The sequence below is a fragment of the Phacochoerus africanus genome, chromosome 16, assembly GCF_016906955.1.
Source record: "Phacochoerus africanus isolate WHEZ1 chromosome 16, ROS_Pafr_v1, whole genome shotgun sequence".
Taxonomy (NCBI): domain Eukaryota; kingdom Metazoa; phylum Chordata; class Mammalia; order Artiodactyla; family Suidae; genus Phacochoerus; species Phacochoerus africanus.
In genome coordinates, this window is record NC_062559.1 from 26560633 (window position 1) to 26584217 (window position 23585).

Sequence of the window (23585 nt, forward strand, 5' to 3'; positions counted from 1 at the left end):
GGTTATATGCAACATTTTTTAAATACTATGAAATATCAGAAAAATCAATTGAATATCAACTTCAATACTCATTTTTAATTTCACAAAGATGAGTAAAGCAAAGCCTAGTTAGATATGTTCAGGTTTTATGTTTTTCATATTATTGGCTTGGATATGGGTTGGCCTTGAGTTCAAACACATAGTTGAAGTTAATAAAGTATTTCACATTATAAAAATATGAATGCAATGTTTATCAGAGTAAACCTTTTCAGGCTAAGAAGTAAAAAGAATCCAACCATAAGTCAAGTAGTTTAATAAAATGCCAGTTACAATTGCTACAACTATATTGACTTCTAATCTCCAAAACCATCAAGTTATAAGCAATATCAATGGAAAAAAAAGCAATATATCTTGACTTAGCTCTCTAAGTGGTTAATATCTTAATATCTTCAGTTTAACCTACCTCTAACCATATCCACGTCTGCTCATCCCTGAGTCCCGCTGCCTCATCGAAGTCATTTTTTGGGAAATTTTATTTACTTGCTTATCTATTTACTTATTTATTTATCCTTAGCTAGTGAAAGTGTCAATCAATGCAGCAACTTTGGAAAAATTTGCCTTTATTGGCAAATTGTAAAAAAAAAAGTTGTACAATCATTCCCATGATCTACCAATCTATATACACAGTTGTATACAACAGAGAAACATTTTTACATGTCAACAATTTGCATATCAGAACTCTTCTGAAAAACCTAGAACCAAACCGAATACCATCAACAGAGTGGTTGAATAAACTGTGGTATATTCACACAATGGAATAAAAATTTATATAGAAATGAATTGTAGTGCATGGCAACTATATGGATGAACCTTGGTTATATAACATTACACATGAGAGCCAAAAAGAGTGCATGTAGTATGATATCCTTTTATAAAGTTAATAAAATCTTCCAACTAAAAATACAGCTTTTAGAATGATAAATACAGGATACAGGATGATGGCTATCTATAGCACAATGAGACAGAATGGAGAGGAAGTACTTATGATTAGTGGTAGATAAACATCAAAAACATAGCATTATTTTGATAGTAGGTTCACCTGTGCATATTACACCATTAAAAGTTATTAAATAAATAAAATAAGGAGGATCATGAATGGATGAATGATAGAAGTGAAAAATTAGTTAAATTCTATGTACCTGGAGTAAAATAAAAGCAATATCTTGACTTAGCTCTCTAAGTGGTTAGCATCAAAGACTTAAGTCTTTAATTCTATTGAAATGTAAGGTCCTTTATGGAAACAACCCAAATGTCCATCGACAGATGATTAGACTAAGAAGATGTGGTATATATACACAATGGAATACTACTCAGCCATTAGAAAGAACAAAATAATGACATTTGCAGCAACATGGGTGGAACTAGAGACTCTCATCCTGAGTGAAGTGAGTCAGAAAGAGAAAGACAAATACCATATGATAGCACATATCTGCAATCTAATATAGGGCACAAATGAACCTTTCCACAGAAAAGAAAATCATGGACTTGGAGAATAGACTTGTGGTTGCTTAGGGGGTGGGGGAGAGAGTGGGATGGATTGGGAGCTTGGGGTTAATGGATGCAAACTATTGCTTTTGGAATGGATTAGCAATGAGATCCTGCTGTGTAGCACTGAGAAATATGTCTAGACACTTATGATGGAGCATGATAATGGGAGAAAAAAGAATGTATGCATGTATGTGTAACTGGGTCACCATGCTGTATAGTAGAAAAAAAATTGTATTGGGGAAATAACAATTTAAAAAAAAAAAAGAAATGGAAGGTTCTTTCTTATAGTTTATCAATTTAGCTTCATTTGAAGACTTCCTGTAAAGTGTTATAGGTATGTGCTTACTACTTAATTTTCCAGAATATTAACTTTCAGAAAATGTGAGGGAATTAGAGGGGTTGTTTTCCCCTTAATAATTCCAGTTATTAAAACAAAATTTGTATATGTTTTTCAGAGTAGAAATGTACTAATCAAACAAGCTTGATAGTATCACTTTAAAATATATTCCATGTTATAATGTTCAATTGAAAAATATTTTAAAATATTATTACATGTGAGCCTTACTATGTATTTTCATGTAATGAATAAAACATAACATATTTTCAGATGAAAATATAAATGTATCTTATATTCTGAATTTTCAATTTCTGCTCTTCAGACCAAAACAAGTCAAACAACTTGATATTAGCTTCACAGACTGCTTTCAAAATCACTGACTTTAAAAACAACAAAAACATAGCTTTAGATAACTGTCTAAAATTCCAAATTGAAACTTCAATAACGAATTTTCTTCAGTTTCAGCAAGATTTAACAATTAGTAATTACCAGGGGAAGAACGATAAAATGAGACAGAATACATGAATTTGATTATCTGAGTTACTAGTTCATAATCCCCTCACTCATTTTTACACATATAACTTATAATCTATGTGGGACTATGAAATATAATCTATATATATGCATATACATGAATATACATATATACACATACATATATATAATATGAAGTCATTACTAGAGGTTTAATTATGTTATAAGGAAACTCCATAATCATCTACAGGCCTTTTTAGCATGCATATATACTATTTGGTTTTGTTTGTAATATTTTATTTAATGATAAGAACAGATACACAGTAGAGAGAGAAATATGGATTTAAAAAAAGACTTTCAATCCATTGTGTTCTAAAAAGCATGAGACCTCAAAGGATCCCAGAAGTCTAGCTTATATTCTTCCACTAGCTAGCTCTGTAATTTTTATTTTTCCTAGTTTCCTCAAGTATAAAGAAATTTCTACAAGATGATGTCCAAAGAGCACTGCACATCAACATTCCACGATTTTAATACCTTTATACCAAAGCAGAAAATCAGACATTAGGGAAAGTCCAGAAGTACATTCTTTTCTGACCCAACAAAGTGCCTAAGGTCTATTTCTGGGTTCATCTAATTTAAGAAGAATATAAGCACATATGGTTATCTTTCATTCCAAAAACATCACATTTAATAAGAACTGGAAACATTTTCATAAGTCCCAAAGAGTTATCCAAAATAATATACATAGGGATTTTTCTCCAAAACACATTAAAATTGCTACAGGGTTGGAAAGCTTAACTTCTGTAGCACAATGAAAGGAAACCAGTTCTTCATTCAAAATATATAAAAGATAGCAATTATGAGAGTGTGATTGGCATTATTAACTTCATCAATGCAAAGGATAGGATATTCTAGGACTTCTTCCTTTGTAACAGCCCCCATGAACCCTAGTTTGCTCCATCAGGAATCAAGCCTCTGGGTAGAACTTCTGGGTAGGATGCAGAATTATCTGGAGGGCAAATATTTTAATGAAAACAGCATGTCCAAGTGAGATGTCACACTGGATTCCTTTAGGTATAGGGAATATTTTCACAAGTGGCTCATCTGGGAAAGTTACGTACATAAAAGATATGTGTGTGTGTGTGTGTGTGTGTGTGTATCTTATATGTGCATATATATGTATCTTATATGTATATAACTTTTATATATGTATATAACTTTTATGCTGTTAATTCAATTCTGTCCTCCCAAACCCAAATTCTGTCCAATTATCCATTCATGATTATGTTTTACTCTCTAGAACAGCGAACCTTAATAAAGCATTGCGCCTCTGTTGGTTTTCATTATACATTTGCTACACACAGGGCCCTATTTAATTTGGGTTTAAAAATACATATCCTCTGGTAATTTTCACAGATTTCAAAACCCGTAAACCATTTTTACTTTCAAACTCACAAAAATAACAAACACCTGAAAAAGATATATATGTACCTATTGCAAAATAGAAAAAAAAAGAAACGAAAATTCTTTAATTAGAATCCAAAACATATGTGAGATTCTTAAACACTAACATTAGAATTGACAACTCTGCAAATCTATATTCAAAATAAAGAACTCTCTTCAGTCATTTCCCAACTAGCTCTATTTCTATAGAGAACCAATTTTGTCTTTTCAGCTAAAATGTGGACTCAGTTTTTTCATTTGAACAAGATTTATTTTCGTCAGGTAGCAAAAATCTAAGCATGCACTCATAAAATACCCCATTTTTCTGGAAAATATCATGAATAATTGGATATAAATTTTAAGTTAAGATACGTATAATGGATCCAGCAAAGAAAAGAATTTATATATGGTAAAGAAATTAATGTTAAAAATGGGGATTTAAAATGTTTTAAAGGTGTCAAGGCTTGTGTTCATTTTAATATAGAAACCACACCCTATGCCTAGCATGCTCACAACCGTCTCGTGTCTCTGAAGGATGTCTCAAATGAAACCAAAGTTCTCTACTATCATCTACAATGTCCTACCTCATCTCATCACAACTGCCTTTCAGAGAGTATTTGCTGCTAAGCCCCTCCTTGGCTTTGTGTCAGTTACACTGGCCTTTGGGAGAATATAGCAAGCCTCCTCCCACCTGTGGTCTTTGTACTACTTTTCTCTCGACTCCTAAATTCTTCATCCAGATGTTCACAGGCATCCCTTTGGTCTTTCAGCTGGCTGTCAGCTCAAATACTCCCCTGGGAAAGGCTTTGTCTGTCCCCTATTCAAACTACCACATTTCTTACTCTAAATTATTTTGTTCATAGCACCCACCACTACCTGGAATTATAATATATATTTTCATCCACACTCTCCCTCTCCGACAAGATACACAGTTCTTAAGGTCTGGAAGGTGGCAGTCATGCTATGGCTGTGGTCAATGAAAGGTAGTAAGTGAAAAGCAAAAGTCTATTCAATTAAATTAAACTCTATATGAGTCACATTTTGATTTCCTGAGAGCATAAGTTACTGGTAAGGTTTGGGTTCCCAAAAGCTCTCTCACTAGTATTCTTAAAAGTAAAGAAAGTGAGGAAGATGGAAGAATCAGGCCCATGTAAGAGTAAACAAGACAAGACTGTTTACTTTTAGAACAAAACCTTCCCATTCCATTTGACATTATTTCAACTGTCATCACACTGTTTTATGTTGTTTTTTTCTCATTATTAACTTCTGATAACTTACTTCCCACCCTCCCTACACTTTTTATGATTCAGACCTTCTTTACATAATAGACTTGTCAAAATCTCCAATGCAAAATAGATCGCACCATGCCAGGATATGTATCTACATGTATATTTATGTTTCATATACCTGTCTTTAAACCGCTTAGAATGAGAACGTCTTCCTGGACAGAGAATACATCATCCATATGTCATTTAGAGACAATAGTTGTGTTTTTAAACAATTTCATTTTATGCATAACACTTATCTAGTATCTTAGTGTCATCCAGGTATCCAGGTATTTTTTTGACCCATGGGCCCCTTAGGCTACTCATATTTAGATAGGGGACTGAGTTTTAAAGAGAAGGCAATAAATTTCAATGCAGATTCACTTCCACTATACAATATCTCCATACGCTTCCTGGAGGCCCCTGCAGTTACCCAGTCTTCACCAGAAAGCAAACTGATTAAGGAAACAGCCATCAACAGCCATTAATTCTAACCTTTGCAGAGAAGAATGAGTTACAGCCCATCCTAGCGGAAAAAATAAAATAAAACGGATGGATAGTAGTACATTCAAAGACCAAATGTTCAAATAATAAATTTCAAGGGTTTTTTTTTTTAACACTGAACATCAGATTTGTTGAACATAACATTAACATAAGATTAGATTAGTCGATTCTTGCTAATGTTGAGATGGCACTGGTCCATGGCTAAGGACCTCTCCATGGGTTGCACATATCATCTCACACCTTGAATAGCAGCACAATAAAGAGGTAATGAGTCCCCAAAAGGTAAAGACCCAAACATCAAAAGCCTTTCAGTCTAGTTAGGCAGGCAAGAAGTAAAACCATAAATCATATAAAAAATAGTACTTACTAATGTCATGTGTAATTCCAACTATAGATGATGCAGGCTCGGGAGGCTGAGAAGGCTTCATGGAGAAGGTCAGTATAAAGGTTGGCTCTCAAGGGAGAAAACTAAAGGGCACAAATTCCAAACGGAATCTACTAATGCAAGGAGAATGGCAAATGTACACAGAAATGTACAGATGGCAGAGATGGCGTTTCACTCCTGGGTGTCTGTTCAATACCAGGTCATTCCTCACGAGGTCAAATCTAGCTGCTGAAGTTAGTGAAAGAACAATGTCGATTTCTATATAGATAGATAGATAGACAGATACAGATTCATGCTCAGAAAACAATATAAGACATTGGAGAGTCAGGGGTAGGGGGAGAGTGAAATCACTCTTACAGATGTGAAGGAAGAATAATACCTCTTTTATCTTTCAGTAAAAGAGAAGTTAAACTGTACAGTTTTTTTTGTTTGTTTTGTTTGGTTTTTTGTCTTTTTGCCATTTCTTGGGCCGCTCCCACGGCATATGGAGGTTCCCAGGCTAGGGGTTGAATCGGAGCTGTAGCTGCTGGCCTACACCACAGCCACAGCAACTCGGGATCCAAGCCACGTCTGCGACCTACACCACAGATCATGGCAACGCCGGATCCTTAACCCACTGAGCAAGGCCAGGGATCGAACCTGCAACCTCGTGGTTCCTAGTCAGATTCGTTAACCACTGAGCCACGACTGGAACTCCTAAACAGTACAGTTTAAACAATCCACAGGCCAACTCTTTTTTAGGTAATTCAGGCAAAATAATTTTTTGTTTTGTTTTGTTTTTAGGGACACACCCATGGCATGTGGAGGTTCCAAGGCTAGGGGTTGAATAGGCTGCCAGTCTATACCACAGCTCAGAGAAACGCCAGATCCTTAATTCACTGAGCGAGGCCAGGGATCAAACCCGCAACCTCATGGTTACTAGTCAGATTCATTTCCATTGTGCCACGGGAGGAACTCCAGGCAAGATAACTGACTTTGTTCCCCATCTGGCCAGGTAGTTTGCCCCCAAGTGGCCTAAAAGTTCATCAGATGAGAACACATGGTTGTGTTCTATCAGCTGAGCACCTCATGATAGACCCTCCTACTGTGTGAATAAATGCAGAGCTAGCAGTGATACTGAGGAATGTGGAAAGTGTGAGTCACAGCGAGCAGAACTAGAAGAGAAATGCATTATGATAATGGAATAAAGAACAAATCTATGCCCTTTCTCATCGCTATAGCATCAGCAGTAATCCCCAGATAATTATTATGGTGCATTCCTAGATAATGTCTTTAGGAAAAAAAAAAAATGAGTTTAAAAAAAAAAGATATTTCAAAAAGTACTGATACTTAATAATGTAACTATGAGCAAATCACGAAAAATCTTGTATGTGTAAAATGATAGATTTTAAATAGATAACAGCTAAGTTTCCTGCCACCAAGAATTCAGAAATTAAGTAATAAGAAATCTGAACATCATTGACTTGTTTTCAAAGATAAGTATAATTGGAGGAAAGTTTACACAAATACAAAATACATGACATCAGAATTAAATGAAGTAACTATACAAATAAAATATGTATAAGACCAAGTTAACCTGTAGTATAAAGGGAAATCCTAAAAAGAAAAAAAATATCACAAGAGATCCAATGAAAACTAGATAATGGCCCATTTTCTAGGGTGCTATGCCAAGAGAACACATATCATCTCTTCCTGATGTATCTCTCTCTGGCAACCAAGCAAATGCTTATAGAAAAAAGTAGAAATCTTGGTAAATACACAATTTCATATATACTTTATATTTTATATATATATCTATATAATCCCCCTCCAATTATGTCATTCTAAAAAGAGGAATTTTCCAGGAGTTCCCTTAGTGGCTCAGCGGTTAATGAACCCAACTAGGATCCATGAGGATGTGGGTTCTATCCCTGGCCTCGCTCATTAGGTTAAGGATCTGGTGTTGCCCTGAAGTGTGGTGTAGGTCACAGGAGCAGCTCAGATCCCATGTTGCTATGGCTGTGGTGTAGGCCGGCAGCTGCAACTCCCATTTGACACCTAGCCTGGGAACTTCCATATGCCACAAGTGTGGCCCTAAAATAGCAATAAATAAATAAAAATAAAAAGAGTTATTTTTCTGATGCATTGTTGGGAAATTAGAATAAAAAACTTTTTTTGCTTTTGTGTCTTATTAAAGTAGCAATTTACCAAAATATTAAAAGTAAAATATAATTTTGAGAGTCACATAAGTAGACAACTACACTATATTTTCTAGAAGCACAGATATAATTCTACCATATTTACTTCTTATGAATGTACACCATAAATGAAATGAAATCTTCAATTTCCTATACCTGTCCAGAAATCAGATGATGATCTGTGATGTATGAAGTTAAAATCATAAAATTTCATTCTAAACATGAAACTTTACAGAAATGCCATGTAGTATCTTTCTTTCCCATTTGGAAAACTTTGATGAAAACAACTTCATTTTAAAATTGAAGTGGTCTGGACTGCAGAAATAACATTTCTCAACTTCTTAAGTTTTATGTCATGAGTAAATTCAATCACTGTTTTTGGTTTTGGTTTTTTGTCTTTTTTTTTTTTTGTCTTTTCTTCCTAGGGCACGTGGCACAAGGAGGTTCCCAGGCTAGGGGTCCAATCAGCACTATAGCTGCCTGCCGGCCTATGCCACAACCCACAATTACACGGATTCGAGCTGCGTCTGCAACCTACACAGCTCAAGGCAACGCCAGATCCTTAACCCACTGAGCGAGGCCAGGGATTGAACTCATGGACACTGGTAAGGTTCGTTAACCACTGATCCATGACGGGAACTCCCCAGTTGCTGTTTTTAAAAAGAGTCTAAACAGTTAGTAATCATAACCAAGAATGCAGGAATTGCCTAAAATAATAGCCCCTTGAATATTTAATGTGTCTCCTGGTACCACTTCTAATTCACAAGTCATGAACCTAAGGTACAATGGTAAACTGAAGCTGGACCTTGTTAAATATATGTTTGCAAAATCATTTTTGATTACTGCTGATCTCTGGAAATTTCAGAAACTTGACAACATTTACATACTACCACCTGAATAAAAAATAACAAAGTGATATCATCGCCTAGAGGTCATAATGACAAGAGTTCCAGGTTCTTACTCCAAAGCAGTTTAGGGCAGTAACTAGAATTTACATTATGCAAAGGAGGGAGGCAGTATTCAGGGCCCCATGCAGGTCAAGAAATATGCTCAGAAAGAAAGGATGAAATGGAAGAACAGATACGCACAGCCATTCAATTTAAACACTGTTTTAAAAAATCTTTCTGACATTCTCTCACTGATTTTTAAAATTATGCTTTTGAGTTTCCTACTTGAATTAATAGGAAAGGGGTAGGCTTAAAAACATATTTTAAAGCATTCATTTTATTGGTAAATTAAATAATTACTTATATAATAAGCATAGTTAAAAGAGAATAATGATATATTTGCTATCTCAGGAGAGCGCAAAAATGATTAGATGAATACACATGTAATAGTAAGACAGACCCACTCATTTCTTCAGACCAAAAAAACAACTGAATATTGTCTATAATGACCTGAGAGGCTGCAGATAATTCTGCCAGTCCCAAATTAATAAATTCTTGGCTCTTTCTTCTCATGTAGATAATCTCTGTGTGAACTGGAACTTTTGATAACTACTGTCTAGGATTCCATTCTCACTCCTATTATCATAAATTGATGAACATTAGCTCCATTAAAAATAATAGCCATGTAAAAAGAGCTCATAGAGTGTAATTGGAAATTCCTGGTCATCAATCAGACACAGATTGATTTTAGCTTCAACTACTGCCTAAAAAGTTTGTATCTTATACTTCCTCATATTAGACTACAGTGTAAAAAAAATAAACTCAAGCCATTGCTTTTGTTGAATATATTCTATTCTTAAATAAAGCTGTTGAGTCACAATGTAACCGAAGTTAAGCTACCACAAAGGCAGGAATTGGAAAAAAAAAAATCTCTCTCCAAGAAAAGTATAAAACACTATAAATATATTTTGATGAGAAACAGAAGACATTTTCTGAGGAAACTTTATTACATTATAAAGCATATGCTTTGTAAAATACTCATATATATTCTCCAATAAATGGATTGTATCTCGATTCCAACATTCCTAAATCTAAAAATAGTATGACTGCTATATTTCATCAGGATCACTAATTAGCTCAATTTCCTGAAAATTAAAATTTTCAACCTCAGTGGAACTTAAGTATTAAAAGTAACTCCCATTTTGCTTCCAAGTTCTGAGAAAGTGTATATATTTAATTCTTCTTACATACCAACATATAGAAAATGTAGGCTAAAACAATTTCATAGATTTTACTCAGGTATTATGATTCAGTTTCTTAAATCATTTCAAAAAGTAGATGCTTCTAAGGATTTTACTTATACTATAAAAACTGTCTTTAATGGCTAACATTTCCTCATTTTTTTTCCTGAAAACAAAAATAAACTTCAAAATAAAATGAAAATTTGCAAGTCCTTTCAGAAAACAAGGTTTAAAATAATACTAACTTCTCATGTCTAGAACTTTCTAGCCAGATAAAATTAGCATCGCATCAACATTTATTTTAATAATGTCTATATTCAATCATATAGAGAGTATAGTATTACAATGACTTACTGATACTTCACGAAAAACTCTGCCACAGACACTACATTTTTAAAAAACAGATCTCCTTTCAATTCTCTTCCTTTATTTCCTCTTAACACAGGTTCTCTCTTAATTCATGTGTACTTCTAATTTGAAGTCTTGATAATGATTTGCACTATCCAATTGTCCTTAATACAGATTTCAAATGACATAAAGACAACAAAGACCAAATATATACACACAAACCTCTTAGTTAGAACCAAGTACCTACATTGCTAAGGTATTTTGCATATTCTTCAAAATGTGTCACAAAATTACCAACAAGATAAAAGGGAAATATAAGCAGCAGGACATAGAATTTTCACTAATTAATTTTTGAAAAGCCACCAGTAGGTCTTCAAAAATACATGAGATGAGATCAAACTCATAAGTCATTATGTTTTACTTTACCATAATTTCTTAATTAACTTAGCCAAAACTTCTTCACATATAAAATATTCCATTATTGGCCATATGACAACATGAGAAATTCTGTTCAACACAATATGTCTAATAAAATTAAGTTGACTTTAACCACACTGTCATTTAAAGAAGGCAATTAAATTAGCCAGAAACACAAAATTTAAGAAGCAGCCTTGGGTATAACTTTTTTTCTTACAGCCATTACCAAATCCTCATTGAACTGATTAACTATGCAAGAAAAGCAGCACAAAGCTGTAGAAAGGACCCTAACATCACTACCTGGCTTATCCAAGAAACTCCTAACAGTAAAAGGCTCTTACCATTTTATTTTATTAGATTCTCTAATATATAAATGCTGCTACTTTGCTGCACTTTTGATTAACATTATTAATAATTTCATCTTTCTTCAATCATCTAGAAATCTTCACTCTAGCTTAAATTTTATTTTGAAAAAACCACATTAATACAGAATGTGTCCCTTTGGTTGCAGAACACCATTACCACCGAATAAAATAATGAAGAAAAGAATTCTAGAAGGAAATAGGCTTCCAAATTCTATAATGCAAACAGCACTTAGTGAACATCAAGAGATGCTGCTATGCCTTCTATGTGTATTTAGTGGGGATGAGTCCATTGCCTGATGGGATCTGTAGTTTCTTAAAAAAAAAAAAAAAAAAAAGCAGTGTATGGATAGCAGTCATGTGCTTCCTTATTTGAAACTATGAACCTAGAATCTTAAATATGTTGCAAATATCATTCCACTGCATTTTGTAGAGTTGATCAATTTCAGCCCTGATATTCTAAAACACTGCATAATTATCAGCCATAATTAAAATGCATATGTATATGAATATGTGCATATATATTACAAAATCCTTTGGTAATATCTATAACCTACGTTTTAAAATGCTGTAAAATGAGAATTATGGTTCTCAGATGGAAAAGGACTGCCAAAAGTATTCATATGAAAATAATACTTCAAATATACATGTAAACTTTTCATTGCAATACACTAAAGCACTTTCTAGGCATTTCAAAATGTAGTGTGTATTTTCATACCTTTAACTGGACAGAAATTTTGTGTTTTTCATTCATTATATCTTTATGTATTTGTACATCTAATATCGAGGATCATTCCCTATATTCAGGAATTCTAAAATTTCTTTGCATATTTATCACTTTCAAGCATCAGTACTCAACATTTGCCAGCAACTTCCTAAATACCTCAATCACTGTATCATACTCATTTCACCCATCAAAAGAGTTCTTCAAAACCATCTAGATAATACCTTCTTAAACCCACTTAAGAAAGAGAAGAATTATTTCCTCTGAATAATTACATAACCTTAATGGGTCCACAACCACTTCATATGTAATCAACCGCCACCCCGTTTCCCTTGGTGGCACCTACCCTAGTGTTGTCATGGTGACGATGGTGTACCAGAAGGCAGCAGGGATGCTGGTGAACTTGCTGGCCGAAGACCCCTTCTCTGCGTAGAACATAACTGTAGCGAAGATGATGATAGCCATGGTGAGAGAGAAGAGCAAGAAGCCCAATTCCGAGGCACAGCTCTTCAGCGTGTACCCCAGGATGCGCAGGCCTTGAGAGTGGCGGGAAAACTTAAAGATCCGGAAGACCCGGAAGACTCGGAGTGTGACAAAGGCGCCACTGACATCCTCATTGTCCGTCATCACCAGCCCGATGTAATAAGGCAGGATGGCCACCACGTCGATGATACTCATGACGCTACGCACAAAACGGTAACGACTGGGTGCTGCCGCCAGGCGAAGCAAGTACTCAACCGTGAAGATCATGACGCAGGCTGTATCCAGGCAGAAGAAGGCCACCGCATACCGTTCCCCACAGGGCAGTTCTTTAATGTGACCGGGACTAGACCCACACGGCACTGTTTCTACCACATTAGCGATGACGGACACAGCAATGAAGAACCCTGTGACATAGTAGAACACCAGGGCCATCGTGCTGGTGTGGGGGTTCTCAAACGCCCGCCAGACCCTCTGCCGAGCCGTCATAGTGGGCAGCGTGCTCTCTCCGGTGTTGTCGGTGTCAGCATCATCTTGAAGACGCTCCGCGTTCTCTCGCCTCCGATCCTTGTACTCCTCGTAACAGCAGTCGCCAATAATTTCTGGGATGAGGCCAAAGAAGGCCAATTCTTCATCATAAGCTGAGATGCATTCATGGCGAGGATAGTGGAGCTTCCCAGTGCGGTAGAAATTCAGGATGTGGCGGAAGATGTCTGGGTCACGGTCAAAAAAATACTGCTGAGTCTCTGGATGGTAGAAAAAGTCCCTCTCAGAACTGCCCAGCAGAGTGTCTGGGTAACGTTCCAGAGTGTCCTGCCATGTCTGGAAACGGGTGCCACTCACATTCAGCACAATTAGGGCATCCTGAGTCCTTTTCCTCTCCTGCCTTGGGGGAGCTGGCATGGGCCCCGAGGCCACAGGCATCCACCCAATGGCCGCTGCCCTTGCAAAGGGCAGCCACGCTGCTACCCCCGCCGCCATGGTTCCTTCAAGTGGAGGCCAGAAGGGCACGCAAGCCTCTACAGTGGGTCACTCAAAGTAGCTACAATCACCCACTTCCTCCCCTCAAACAAATTACTACTGAGAAATGTGGTCCAGAGAGATCACCCCTACTCCAAGATAGGGCTCCCTGGTGAAGTCACAGTTTGCAGAAGGGCAAGCTTCCCTCAAAGACAGGTATTTGGAGTAACAGGGGAAAAAATACAATGTCCTCAGAATCACCCCGACGGAACCTTAGCAAAGCTTTTCCAGCAGTTGGACCAGGCCACCCCTGGCACAAATAAGTACAAATAAGATGACTTTAGATACCGCAATTTCTTCAAACAGGTGTCTTTGATTTCTCCCCTGACAGTCTGGATAATGTGGGGTCAGTATGTGTCGTGTAAGAGAGAAGAGACGAAGGACAGTCAGTGGTATTCTTTTGACGAATTAGAGAGCCCTTCCACCTTCCCTTTTAGCTGTTTCAAACCCTCCCTTTCCAAGTGGCCCTTCCCGCCAAAGGAGTCTCAAAGAGGCGACCTGTTGTTGTAGCTTCCGAGATGCGGTCACAGCCGCTGCCCCATGTCTCTTTGGGAGCCGGTCGCCGTCTCTACTCCTCGGGCCGTATTTGCAGAGGTGCTGATGCTGTGCTGTGGGCACGGCTGGGGGGCGTTAATAAATCCTCCTTCCCTCCATCTACAAGCACCCCCTGTGTCAGCCAAAAACGTTCGCCCAACCTCCCCTTGACTCTCTTTTCAAGTTCAGCTCAGGTATAGTGTGGCAGTTACAGAGCCCGGGAGCTGGCAGCCGCCGCGGCAACGGCGGCAGCAGCCTCTGCTTCCGCGTAGAACGCGCCTCGCCCGCGGTACATACCTGGCAAAGTGCGCGCCGGGGCTGAGTTGCATAGAGACTTTCTCCTCGCCGTGCACCCGGAAAGGGAAAAGCCCAGAAAGCAGCTCGCGAGCAGCCGAATCCGATGCGCCGGGGGAGCATAAATAAAGCTCAAGCGAGCTCTTCTTCCCCTTCCCCCATCCTGCCGTGCCTCCCTCCTCCTTTTCACCTTCCAAAAGCCAGGCGCAGGCTAGCAGAGCAGCAGCAACAAGTTCAAAAGGTGCGGGGGAGGCGAGAACGGAGGGGACTAGCTCCTGCCAACTTACTGCGCCGCGGCTGTCGCCCGGGCCCGAGCGGCGCGGTGCGGGGTTGCGGGGCTGCGGGGCTGCGGGGCGGCCGGGCGGGCGGCGGCGCGGCGGGGCCGGAGCCGGGGCGGGCGCGGGCAGTCACCCGAGCGCGGAGGCAAGAGGCGCTCGGCAGCGCGGGGGCGCGGGAGGGCTGCTAGCTGCTTCCCCGCCAGTGGGTGGTCCTGCATCTCCCCGGGCTCCCCGCACCGCTCTGCTCGTGCGATCAACAAATAAGGAGAAAATAAATAAATAACCGCGCGCACGCCCTGCCACGCGGGTTATGAAAGGCGTCTCCTGCCTTTCCCTCAGCTTGACCTTTCTCCGCCCCCGCCCCCTCGGGCTCCTCTCGCTCCACCCCAGCCACCCACCAGCCCCGGCGCAAAATGTCACCGAGGGAGAGCATCCAGGTGGATCTGCCGGGAGGAGAAGGAGCTTCGTTGAACAAAGGGAAGCTTGACGCGCTCGGCTGCGGTGGTTTGGTGGAGGAGAGGAGGAAGGGGACCGGTGCCTTGCTTCTGCCTCCCTGGGTCCCGGTTCAAGGCGAGCGTGGGAAAAGAAAAAAAAAAAAAAAAAAAAAGGAAGGAAAAAAAAAAAGCGAGAGAGGCTGGGAAGGAGGGTGAGCGGAGCGGAACGCGCAGGAATTGGCTGTCTTCTGGGGTCTACCGGGTAGCAAGACCTGCAAAGCCCCGCGGCAGAATTTTTAAGTGCATTTTCCTCTTTCTCTTTATTTGTTCAGACCAGATGTTAACGTTGCAGAAGTTAATATGTCCTCGGTCCAACTTGCGGAAAAGTCAGACAGTCTCCTTGGTCTAGGTTTTTCCACAACTCCTTCTCCCGTCCTTTGCAAATGACAGGAAGGATTTAGAACCCTTTTCTAAATGTCAGCGTCAAGGGCCGTGTGTCTCCGTAAGTGTGTGTCCCCTTCATTCTCCCTGCATATGTCTGCGCACATCTACAATGGTTAAAGTAGTTAAAGGTGTCCCTGTGAGGGGTAAGTGATGTGAGTGACTAGGAAATTGTCGCGGCCAACCGTTTTGTTTTTCGTGTACCCGGCCAACCGTTTTGTTTTTCGTGTACCCCGCCCCCCAATCATTAGGAATCTTCCTTAAAACCAAACGTGTTAACATTTATAACCACTAGATGGCGAAAACGGCGAGAAGTTAAATCGACATCTCAGGTTTGGACGCTTTAGAAAGGTGAAGGATCAAAATGAACTGACCCACCAGAGCATCAGATCACATAAATATCCTCAAATCCACTCCCCACTCCTTTTTAGTACTTATAGAAGGTATATTAGTCAGGCCTAAGCCTGCATTTTGATGGATATGAATGAGACGTGGAGAGTTTCCGTTGAAATGCCTTTTAAAATTAAATCTAGATCACTGAGTGGTGGTAGTAGCAGTAGTGGTAATGATGACGGTAGTAATAATAATAGTAATAATATAAATAAGTGTTTGAAAACAGTAGAGCTTCATATATGTTGATTAAGGAGAGAAGCCCAATTTCTATCTGAAAATTACCTTTTCAAGGCTTGGTTTTACTCTTCTTGATTTGTAAAGTGGCTGTGTATAGTCGTAAATTGAATTGACTTTCAGGCCCTAAATATCTTAGGCATAATGTGTCCACCTTAAAAATTTGAAGTAGAATACCTCAAAGAAAAGATGCGAACTAAAAAACGGCATATATAGAAAATCACCAGAGACGGAGAAAAACAAACCTTATAATGCAGAAGATTTTCTGCGGAGATGGAAAGATCTTTTTTGTTTGTTTACTTGTTTACTGATGAAGAGGCTTTGGGAATCCCAAGTTAGTAGTTAATGGAGTCAGAACTAAAGAACCATGTAAGTTTGAGAACAGAGAACTGAAGACATCCACTGTTTATCTGTTTGTGTTAGTTGAGCTGAAAGACGCTTGTTAATGAATCTATATGGCCTGCATACCTGAAAACAACAGCAACAACATGTTAATTGGAAAATAAAAAAAGGGAACAACTTAGCTATTAATATAAGAAAACTAACTCCTTCCTAACCCAGACATGACAGATACATTGGGGGAATGGAAAGCCATGAAAAATCAACTGATGCCAAAGTGGCATGCCGTCCTGTAGACATGAGGCAAGTGACCTAAATAGAACCTTTAAAATGTCTCTGTAGGAAACTGAACACTTATAAATAAAATGTTTAACCCTACAAAACCCCTAAGAAAGCAAGAATATAGAGCCCACAGTTTTTAAAAAGGTTTTATGGTCGGCTCTCCCCAACTCTCCACTAGCTTCTTGAAACAGTAGAAAGATGTGGGCTTAAAGGTTAGATTCAAATCCTAGCCCAATAACTTACTCTTTGGTTTTGTTTTATTTGGCAAATTACTTAACTTCTCTGTTTGAAAATTATAAACGATAAGACAACATTTTGGGCCTATTGTCAGGATTAAGCAGAATAACACTTCTGAATACCAATGTAGAGCTTGGTACACATGGACAATAACTTAGTTCCTGTTAATTTTAATGCATAATGGAAATGCAATTCATTTTATCCAGCTATTTTGGAAATCCCCAAGGATATTTCTATACATTTACTCTTGCCTCTGAGTTCAAAAATCCCCCTTTCATGATTTATAGGTAGCCGATATTTTTATATTCATTCATGTGTAGAAATGCTATATGAAATGTATATATACAAAGTACAGTAGAACACTGTATATTCTTCCCGTGTCCAGAAATTCCTTTTTTTTTCTTCTTGTATTATCGTTTTACACACTCTGCTTGGCTACTAGAAAATAAACACACCAAAATTAAAATTGAATTTATCACTTCTCTTCTCTAGTCTTATATTCCCGTTTTCTCTCCTGGGGGTGAATAAAGCTCAAGGAAGAAACTTGACTGTCACCATAGATCATGTCCTGTTTTTCAGTACTTGCCCCCAATAAACACAAACATCCAAGGACCTTTGTATATTCCATGCTCATCACCATTCTATCCTTATACTACACTTACTGACTTTTAAAAACTATTTTGAGATAATTATAGATTCACATGCAAATGTGAGAAATAATAGGGATCCCTTGTACCTATTACACAGTTTCCCTAAAAGGTGACCTCTTGCCTATATAGTACAATTTCACAACCAGGAAATCAACATTTATAGAATCCATAGAACTTAAGAGTTCACCAGTTTTATATACACTAGTTTTTGTGTGTTTATACTCAGTGCTGTCTAAATGTATCATACGTGTGGATTTATGTGACCACTGTCACAGTCAACATAGATTTCCATCACAAGGGCCCCCTTTTATAACCACAGCCATCTCCCTCACTTTCTCTTTTCTATCTCTTGTCAACCAGTAATCTGTTCTCCTCTAAAATGTGTCAATTCAAGAATGTTAATGAAGGAAATCATGCAATATGTAACCTTTTGAGGTTGTCTTTTTTACTCAGTTGAGTTGTGTTGCAATCCATCCAAGTCCTTGCTTCTGTCAATAGCTCAATCCTTTCATTGCCAACTGGTATCGCACTTGGATTAAACATTCACCCACAGGAGGACACTTGCGTTGATTCTTGTATGGGGCTATTATGAATAAAGCTACTATGAACATTCATATGTTCATAAATTTTCATTTCTTTGAGTTACATGCCAAGGGTGCAATTGCTGGGTTGTATGGAAAGTATATACTTAGTTTTCTGAGAAGCTGCTATAATCTTTCCCAGGGTAGCTATACCATTGTACATACCACCAATAAGGTTTCTCAGCATCCTAACCAATTTGGCATTTTCTCTATTTGTTTTTTTAGCCATTCGATAGTGTTTAATGACATCTTACTGTGATTTTAATTTGCATTTCCCTAATGGCTGATTTTGTTGAACTATTTTTATGCACGTATTTGCCATCTGTATATTCTTCAGCAAAATGTATGTTCCTGTTTTTTGCTCATTTTTTAATTGGATTGCTTGTTTTTGCTTTGTTTAGTTTTTTTGTGGGGTTTTTTTTTTTTTGACTGCTAAGTTCTGAAAGCTTTCTATATATTCTAAATAATTGTCGTTTGTCAGATATATTGTTTCCAAATATTTTCTCCTGGTCCATAGTTTGTCTTCTCATCCTCCTCACAGGAAGTTTTGCAAAGCAAAATTTTTTGATCTAACTCTAAGGTCCAATATATCAAATTTTCCTTTTTGTAAAGCAGACCAAAAAACTCCAAAACTCATTATGGAAAATTGTGAACATACATAAAAACAGAGAGAATAGTATAATGAATTTTTCCTTTTCTTATGTTTTTATGGATCATGCTGTTTTTCCTTTTACGGATCATGCTGTTGGTGTCAAAAGTAACAATTCTATCTTGTCCTATGTTCCAAAGAAGTTCTCTATTTTTTTCTAAATGTTTTGTAGTTTTACATTTTAAATTTAAGTTCATGTTCTATTTTGAGTTAATTTTTGTATAAAATATAAAGTTTAGGATAAGATTCTTTTTCCCCCCCATGGCTAGCTAATTGCTTCAACACCATTTCTTGAAAAGCATCTCCTCCCTGTATCAAATTGCTTTTGCAACGTGTTCAAAAATCAGTTGGGTGTATTTTTATGGTTTATTTTTAGGTTTTCTATTTTCTTCCGCTGATATGTGTTATCCCCTCACTAATACCACTCTTTTCTGACTATTATGATTGCATTTTTTTTTTTTTTTTTTTTTTTTTAGTTTTTCACGGCCTCATGGCATAAAGAAATTTCTGGGCCAGGGATTGAATCCAGGCCTCAGCTACAACCCACACCACAGCCTTGACAAAACCAGATCCTTTGACCCACCGTGCTGGGCTGGGGATCAAACCCATGCCTCCATAGCAACCTGAGCCACCACAGCTCTTAACAGCAAGTAAAGTTATTCCTTCTACCTAAATTATACTTTTTCAAAATTGATTTAGCTATTCTAGGTCCTTGCCTTTCTATATAAATTTTAAAATTTAATTGTTTAAGTTTATAAAAAAATCTTTCTGGGGTTTTAATAGGCATTGAATTACAACTATAAATCAGTTTGGGAAAATGGACATGATTATTTATTGTGTTGAATCTTTCAATACAGGAGCTCAGTTTGTCTCGCTATTTATTTAGGTCTCTCTTTCTCTTTTTTTGATTTCCTTCATCAGCATTTCAGATCCTGTACATGTTTTATTGTCTTTATAACTAAATATTTCATTTTCTTTGAGGCAATTATAAATAGTATTGTATGTTTTCAAAAATGTTGGTTTCTATATGTTCATCGTTAGTGTATAGAAATGCAGTTGGTTGTGTATTGATTTTGTAACTGCAATTTTGTTGCACTTCCATATTAATTCTTGGGTTTTTTTACGTGGACAATTAATGTTACCGGAAGACAAAGTCAATGTTTTTTCTTCCTTTGCAGTGTGCATGTCTTTTATTTAGAGGATTTTTTAAAAATGCACTTCTAATCATGTCACTACTGCTTTCCATTGTATTCCACCTTTTTAAGAAATGAGTCCTTAGCAGAGAATCTAGAACACTTCAGGTTCTCAGCTTACTCTACCTGTTAAGCCCCATCGCAGGCTGTCTAATACTGGCTTAGTCACAGTCTTGCTCAGCTATTTTTAGTTTTCAGAATTAGGTGTATTTTATCTGGAATCTGGATCTCAATTCATGCTTCGCTTTCCCATGTCTCAAGTAATCAGCTCAGGAATCACGTCCTCCAGGAACTATTTCCTAAACCCTTCAAAGTGATGTCCATCTCAAAAGCTCCACCGGAGACTAGAACAGCTTAGACAAGATTTGTGTCTTTCCTTCTTTTTCCTAGCCACTAGACTCTAACCTCTTTAAAGAAAGGCAATGGTCTTTCATCTCTGTATCTTCTGTTGTCTTGGCACGCAGTAGAAATACGGTGAATGCTGAATGAATGAATGAGCAAATAATTGTTAACATGTACCCTTTTCCATTATAGATTATCATAATAACTTTCCAAAAGATTCATAGAGAATCAAGCTGATCTAATACCAAGATGTACTATAGAAATTACTTTAACAATGAGACTAATGCTCTCCATTTGTATAGCTATGAAAAACTGCCTTCTCAATGTACTTACTATAGTTGATTCTTAAAAAGACTTTGTGAGGTGGATGTTATTCTTAAGTTTATTTTAACCAAAAGGAAACTTCTTTGAGAAATTAAGTGATTTTATAAGATTATGTTGTACATCTAAGTCACAGAAGCTGACTCATCCCCAGGCCCTCTGACTCTAAATCACAGATCCTTTTAGGTCGATAAACACACCAATATCTGCAGCAGTTAATTCTCTTTGCCAGTTTGTTGTTTTTCAGTACTGAGGATGAATTTGCACAGGTCCCTACTCTCTCACTCATCCCCCATGGCACATCTCTGTGAGGTCTCTGGTCAGGGCAGGAAATCAGTCAGTGACCATGTAGAGGGGAGAGCACTGCAGCTGTTCATCCCATATTGTAACCAGTTATGTCAGCTTTCCAGAGTGATAAGCAACTTTTAAAATCTAGACTATCTAGAGAGACAGATAGATATTCAGTATATCATGCTACATTCTTAGAACCTCTTCTGAGACAGCTCTGAGTGTATATTAGATTATTTTGTTTAATTCTTATGTTTTTATTGAGATATAGTTGACATATAACATTGTATTAGTTTTAAGTGAACAACTTATGAATATATTGTGAAATGATCTACAAAATAAATTTATAAGTTTAGTTAACATCCATCACCACACATAGTTATAATTTTTTTCTGGTGATGAGATCTGTTCGCAACTATACAGTATTTATATTTTTGCAACTTTTAAATATGCAGTGCAATGTTGTTAACTATAGTCATCATGCTGCACATCATAACTTCAGGACTTATAACAAATGGACGTATGTACCATTTGAATACATCCACTCATTTCCTAATAACCCTCTGTTAGGTTATTTTGACATAGTATCATGTCATATGGAAAAGGAAAAAGTCCTGAGTTAAGAAATTCAACCAACAGGTAAAATAAGCAAAACCTTTAGCCAGTAATTGAAATTTTGTGAATTAAATCTTAAGGTCTAGCAGCTTCAAATTTTATATGTTGAATTTTTTTAAAAACAACACATTTGTTTTAGTGTTAAGTATTAAGAAAATAATCAACATTTTTATCCTGAAATATGTGATTACAAATTGCAAATTCACAAATACTATGATTCTGTGGAAAAATACATGGTTTATTTTTATCAGCTTTCTAGGTTCCATATTATTTTGTGTTTAGCAACGTTACTTTATCCAATGGTAATTCTGGTTTGGATTCTTTATTTATTGGAAGATGTACAGATGTACAGATGTCTTTTTTTTTTTTTGGCTTTTGTTCCTCTAAGAAATAAAAGCTGACATACTAGTAAGATAAAGGGAGCATGAGAAAGTCACAGCATAGGTAAAGTTAGTTAAATGCCTAAAACACACCTGTGATTTCAAATACCTCACAGTGTCCCCAGAATACCAAAATATGGTCATCAAGGAAAGGGCAATGACCCCATGTCTTTTTTTGGACCACTATTTAAAAGATAAGTTGACAACCTGAGCTTAACTTCTTTTTCCCTTTATTGTATTGTCAAAGTGTCCTTTTCAAATTCCTCTTCAAAGGATCATCCCCTTTTTAGGTTTTAGACTTTGAACATCTTCTACTAAAAGCAACCCATTTTCAGGAGCTTTATTCCTCATATACAGAAAATCTTAAATATATTTTTTATCACAAAAAAGACTAGACTTTCGAAGTTCCCACTATGCTGCCCTGAAACCCTGTCACATTCTATGTGACTGGAACTCTGTGAAAGCTAACAAATTTTGTAAATAGCTGTACAAAATCTAACCCTCATGAGATTAGATTCTGTCTCATGGGGTGCCTGCTATGATGAAGGAACGGTTGTCTTACTATGTTTTATACTTCTGTTGTTAAAATATTCATGACCTCATGAGCGGTGATGCATATGTTGCCCCTATGATTTAAGAAAGCAGGGGGCAAAATAGAGGGAAAAATTAGTTTTTAACACATTGTTATTATTGATCAGTTACAATGGGCAAGGCATCAAGTTGGACATTGGTATGACCCCAAGCTCTTCAAGGTCAGCCTGCCCTCAGGAAGCTTGACATCTAGGATGAAAAAAAAGGGTGGAAATGTCTTTCAATTCGAAGGTAACCTTGCTTGTGAGTTTTACTTCAGAGTATTTCCCCCACACTGAGAAACTGTTTATTTGTTAAAAATGGGAAAAGAGGGAACGTATAAATTTGCTTCTTGAACTCATTATCATAGTTATAACTTTGGGATTAATTGCTATGGAATAATTCCAGTGCCATAAATTGAGAATTGTGACTACAAATGAGAAAGAAGCAGCAAGAGTTCTGAAGAAACAGAAGTCCTATTTATCTGAAACTGGAGAAAAGTAAATTCTTGCATATGTTATTAACACTGACAAAAAAGATAAATTACTTCTCTATAGTTTATAGTCATTGAAAATTTGAAAGAAGTCTTGTAAGGTTTTTATCATTTAAGAAGCCACATTCTGTGAGAAAATTAGCAATTAATTTGTTTACTTTCTTTAAAACTACTTGATATGCTCTAGCAAGCCACTTTGCTACACAAAGTATATTTGCTTCATTATTTCTATACACAATTATGTAGTTGACAAATAAATCACTCAAAATAGTAGAGCATAATAAAAGCAGAGCAATACAATACTTTTAAATATTTGGTTAATAGATGATCGCTGTATTGCCCTACTTTCAGAAATTGATAGTATGTAAATCTTGTTTGTTTACAACTTCGCCTGCATTTGGTTTTAATTTAAATAAAGAAAATTATTTAATAGAGGGTTATTAAAT

General features: G+C 37.1%; 1 protein-coding gene across 1 annotated transcript in view; it reads right to left on the reverse strand.

Annotated features, from left to right (window-relative positions):
* KCND2 (potassium voltage-gated channel subfamily D member 2) overlaps positions 1–13552 on the reverse strand; it is a 485299-nt gene extending 471747 nt beyond the window's left edge. The window contains exon 1 of the mRNA XM_047763680.1: positions 12438–13552. Within this exon, the coding sequence (XP_047619636.1) occupies positions 12438–13552 (1115 nt within the window). The remainder of the gene's footprint in view (positions 1–12437) is intronic.
* Between the last annotated feature and the right edge of the window lie 10033 nt (positions 13553–23585).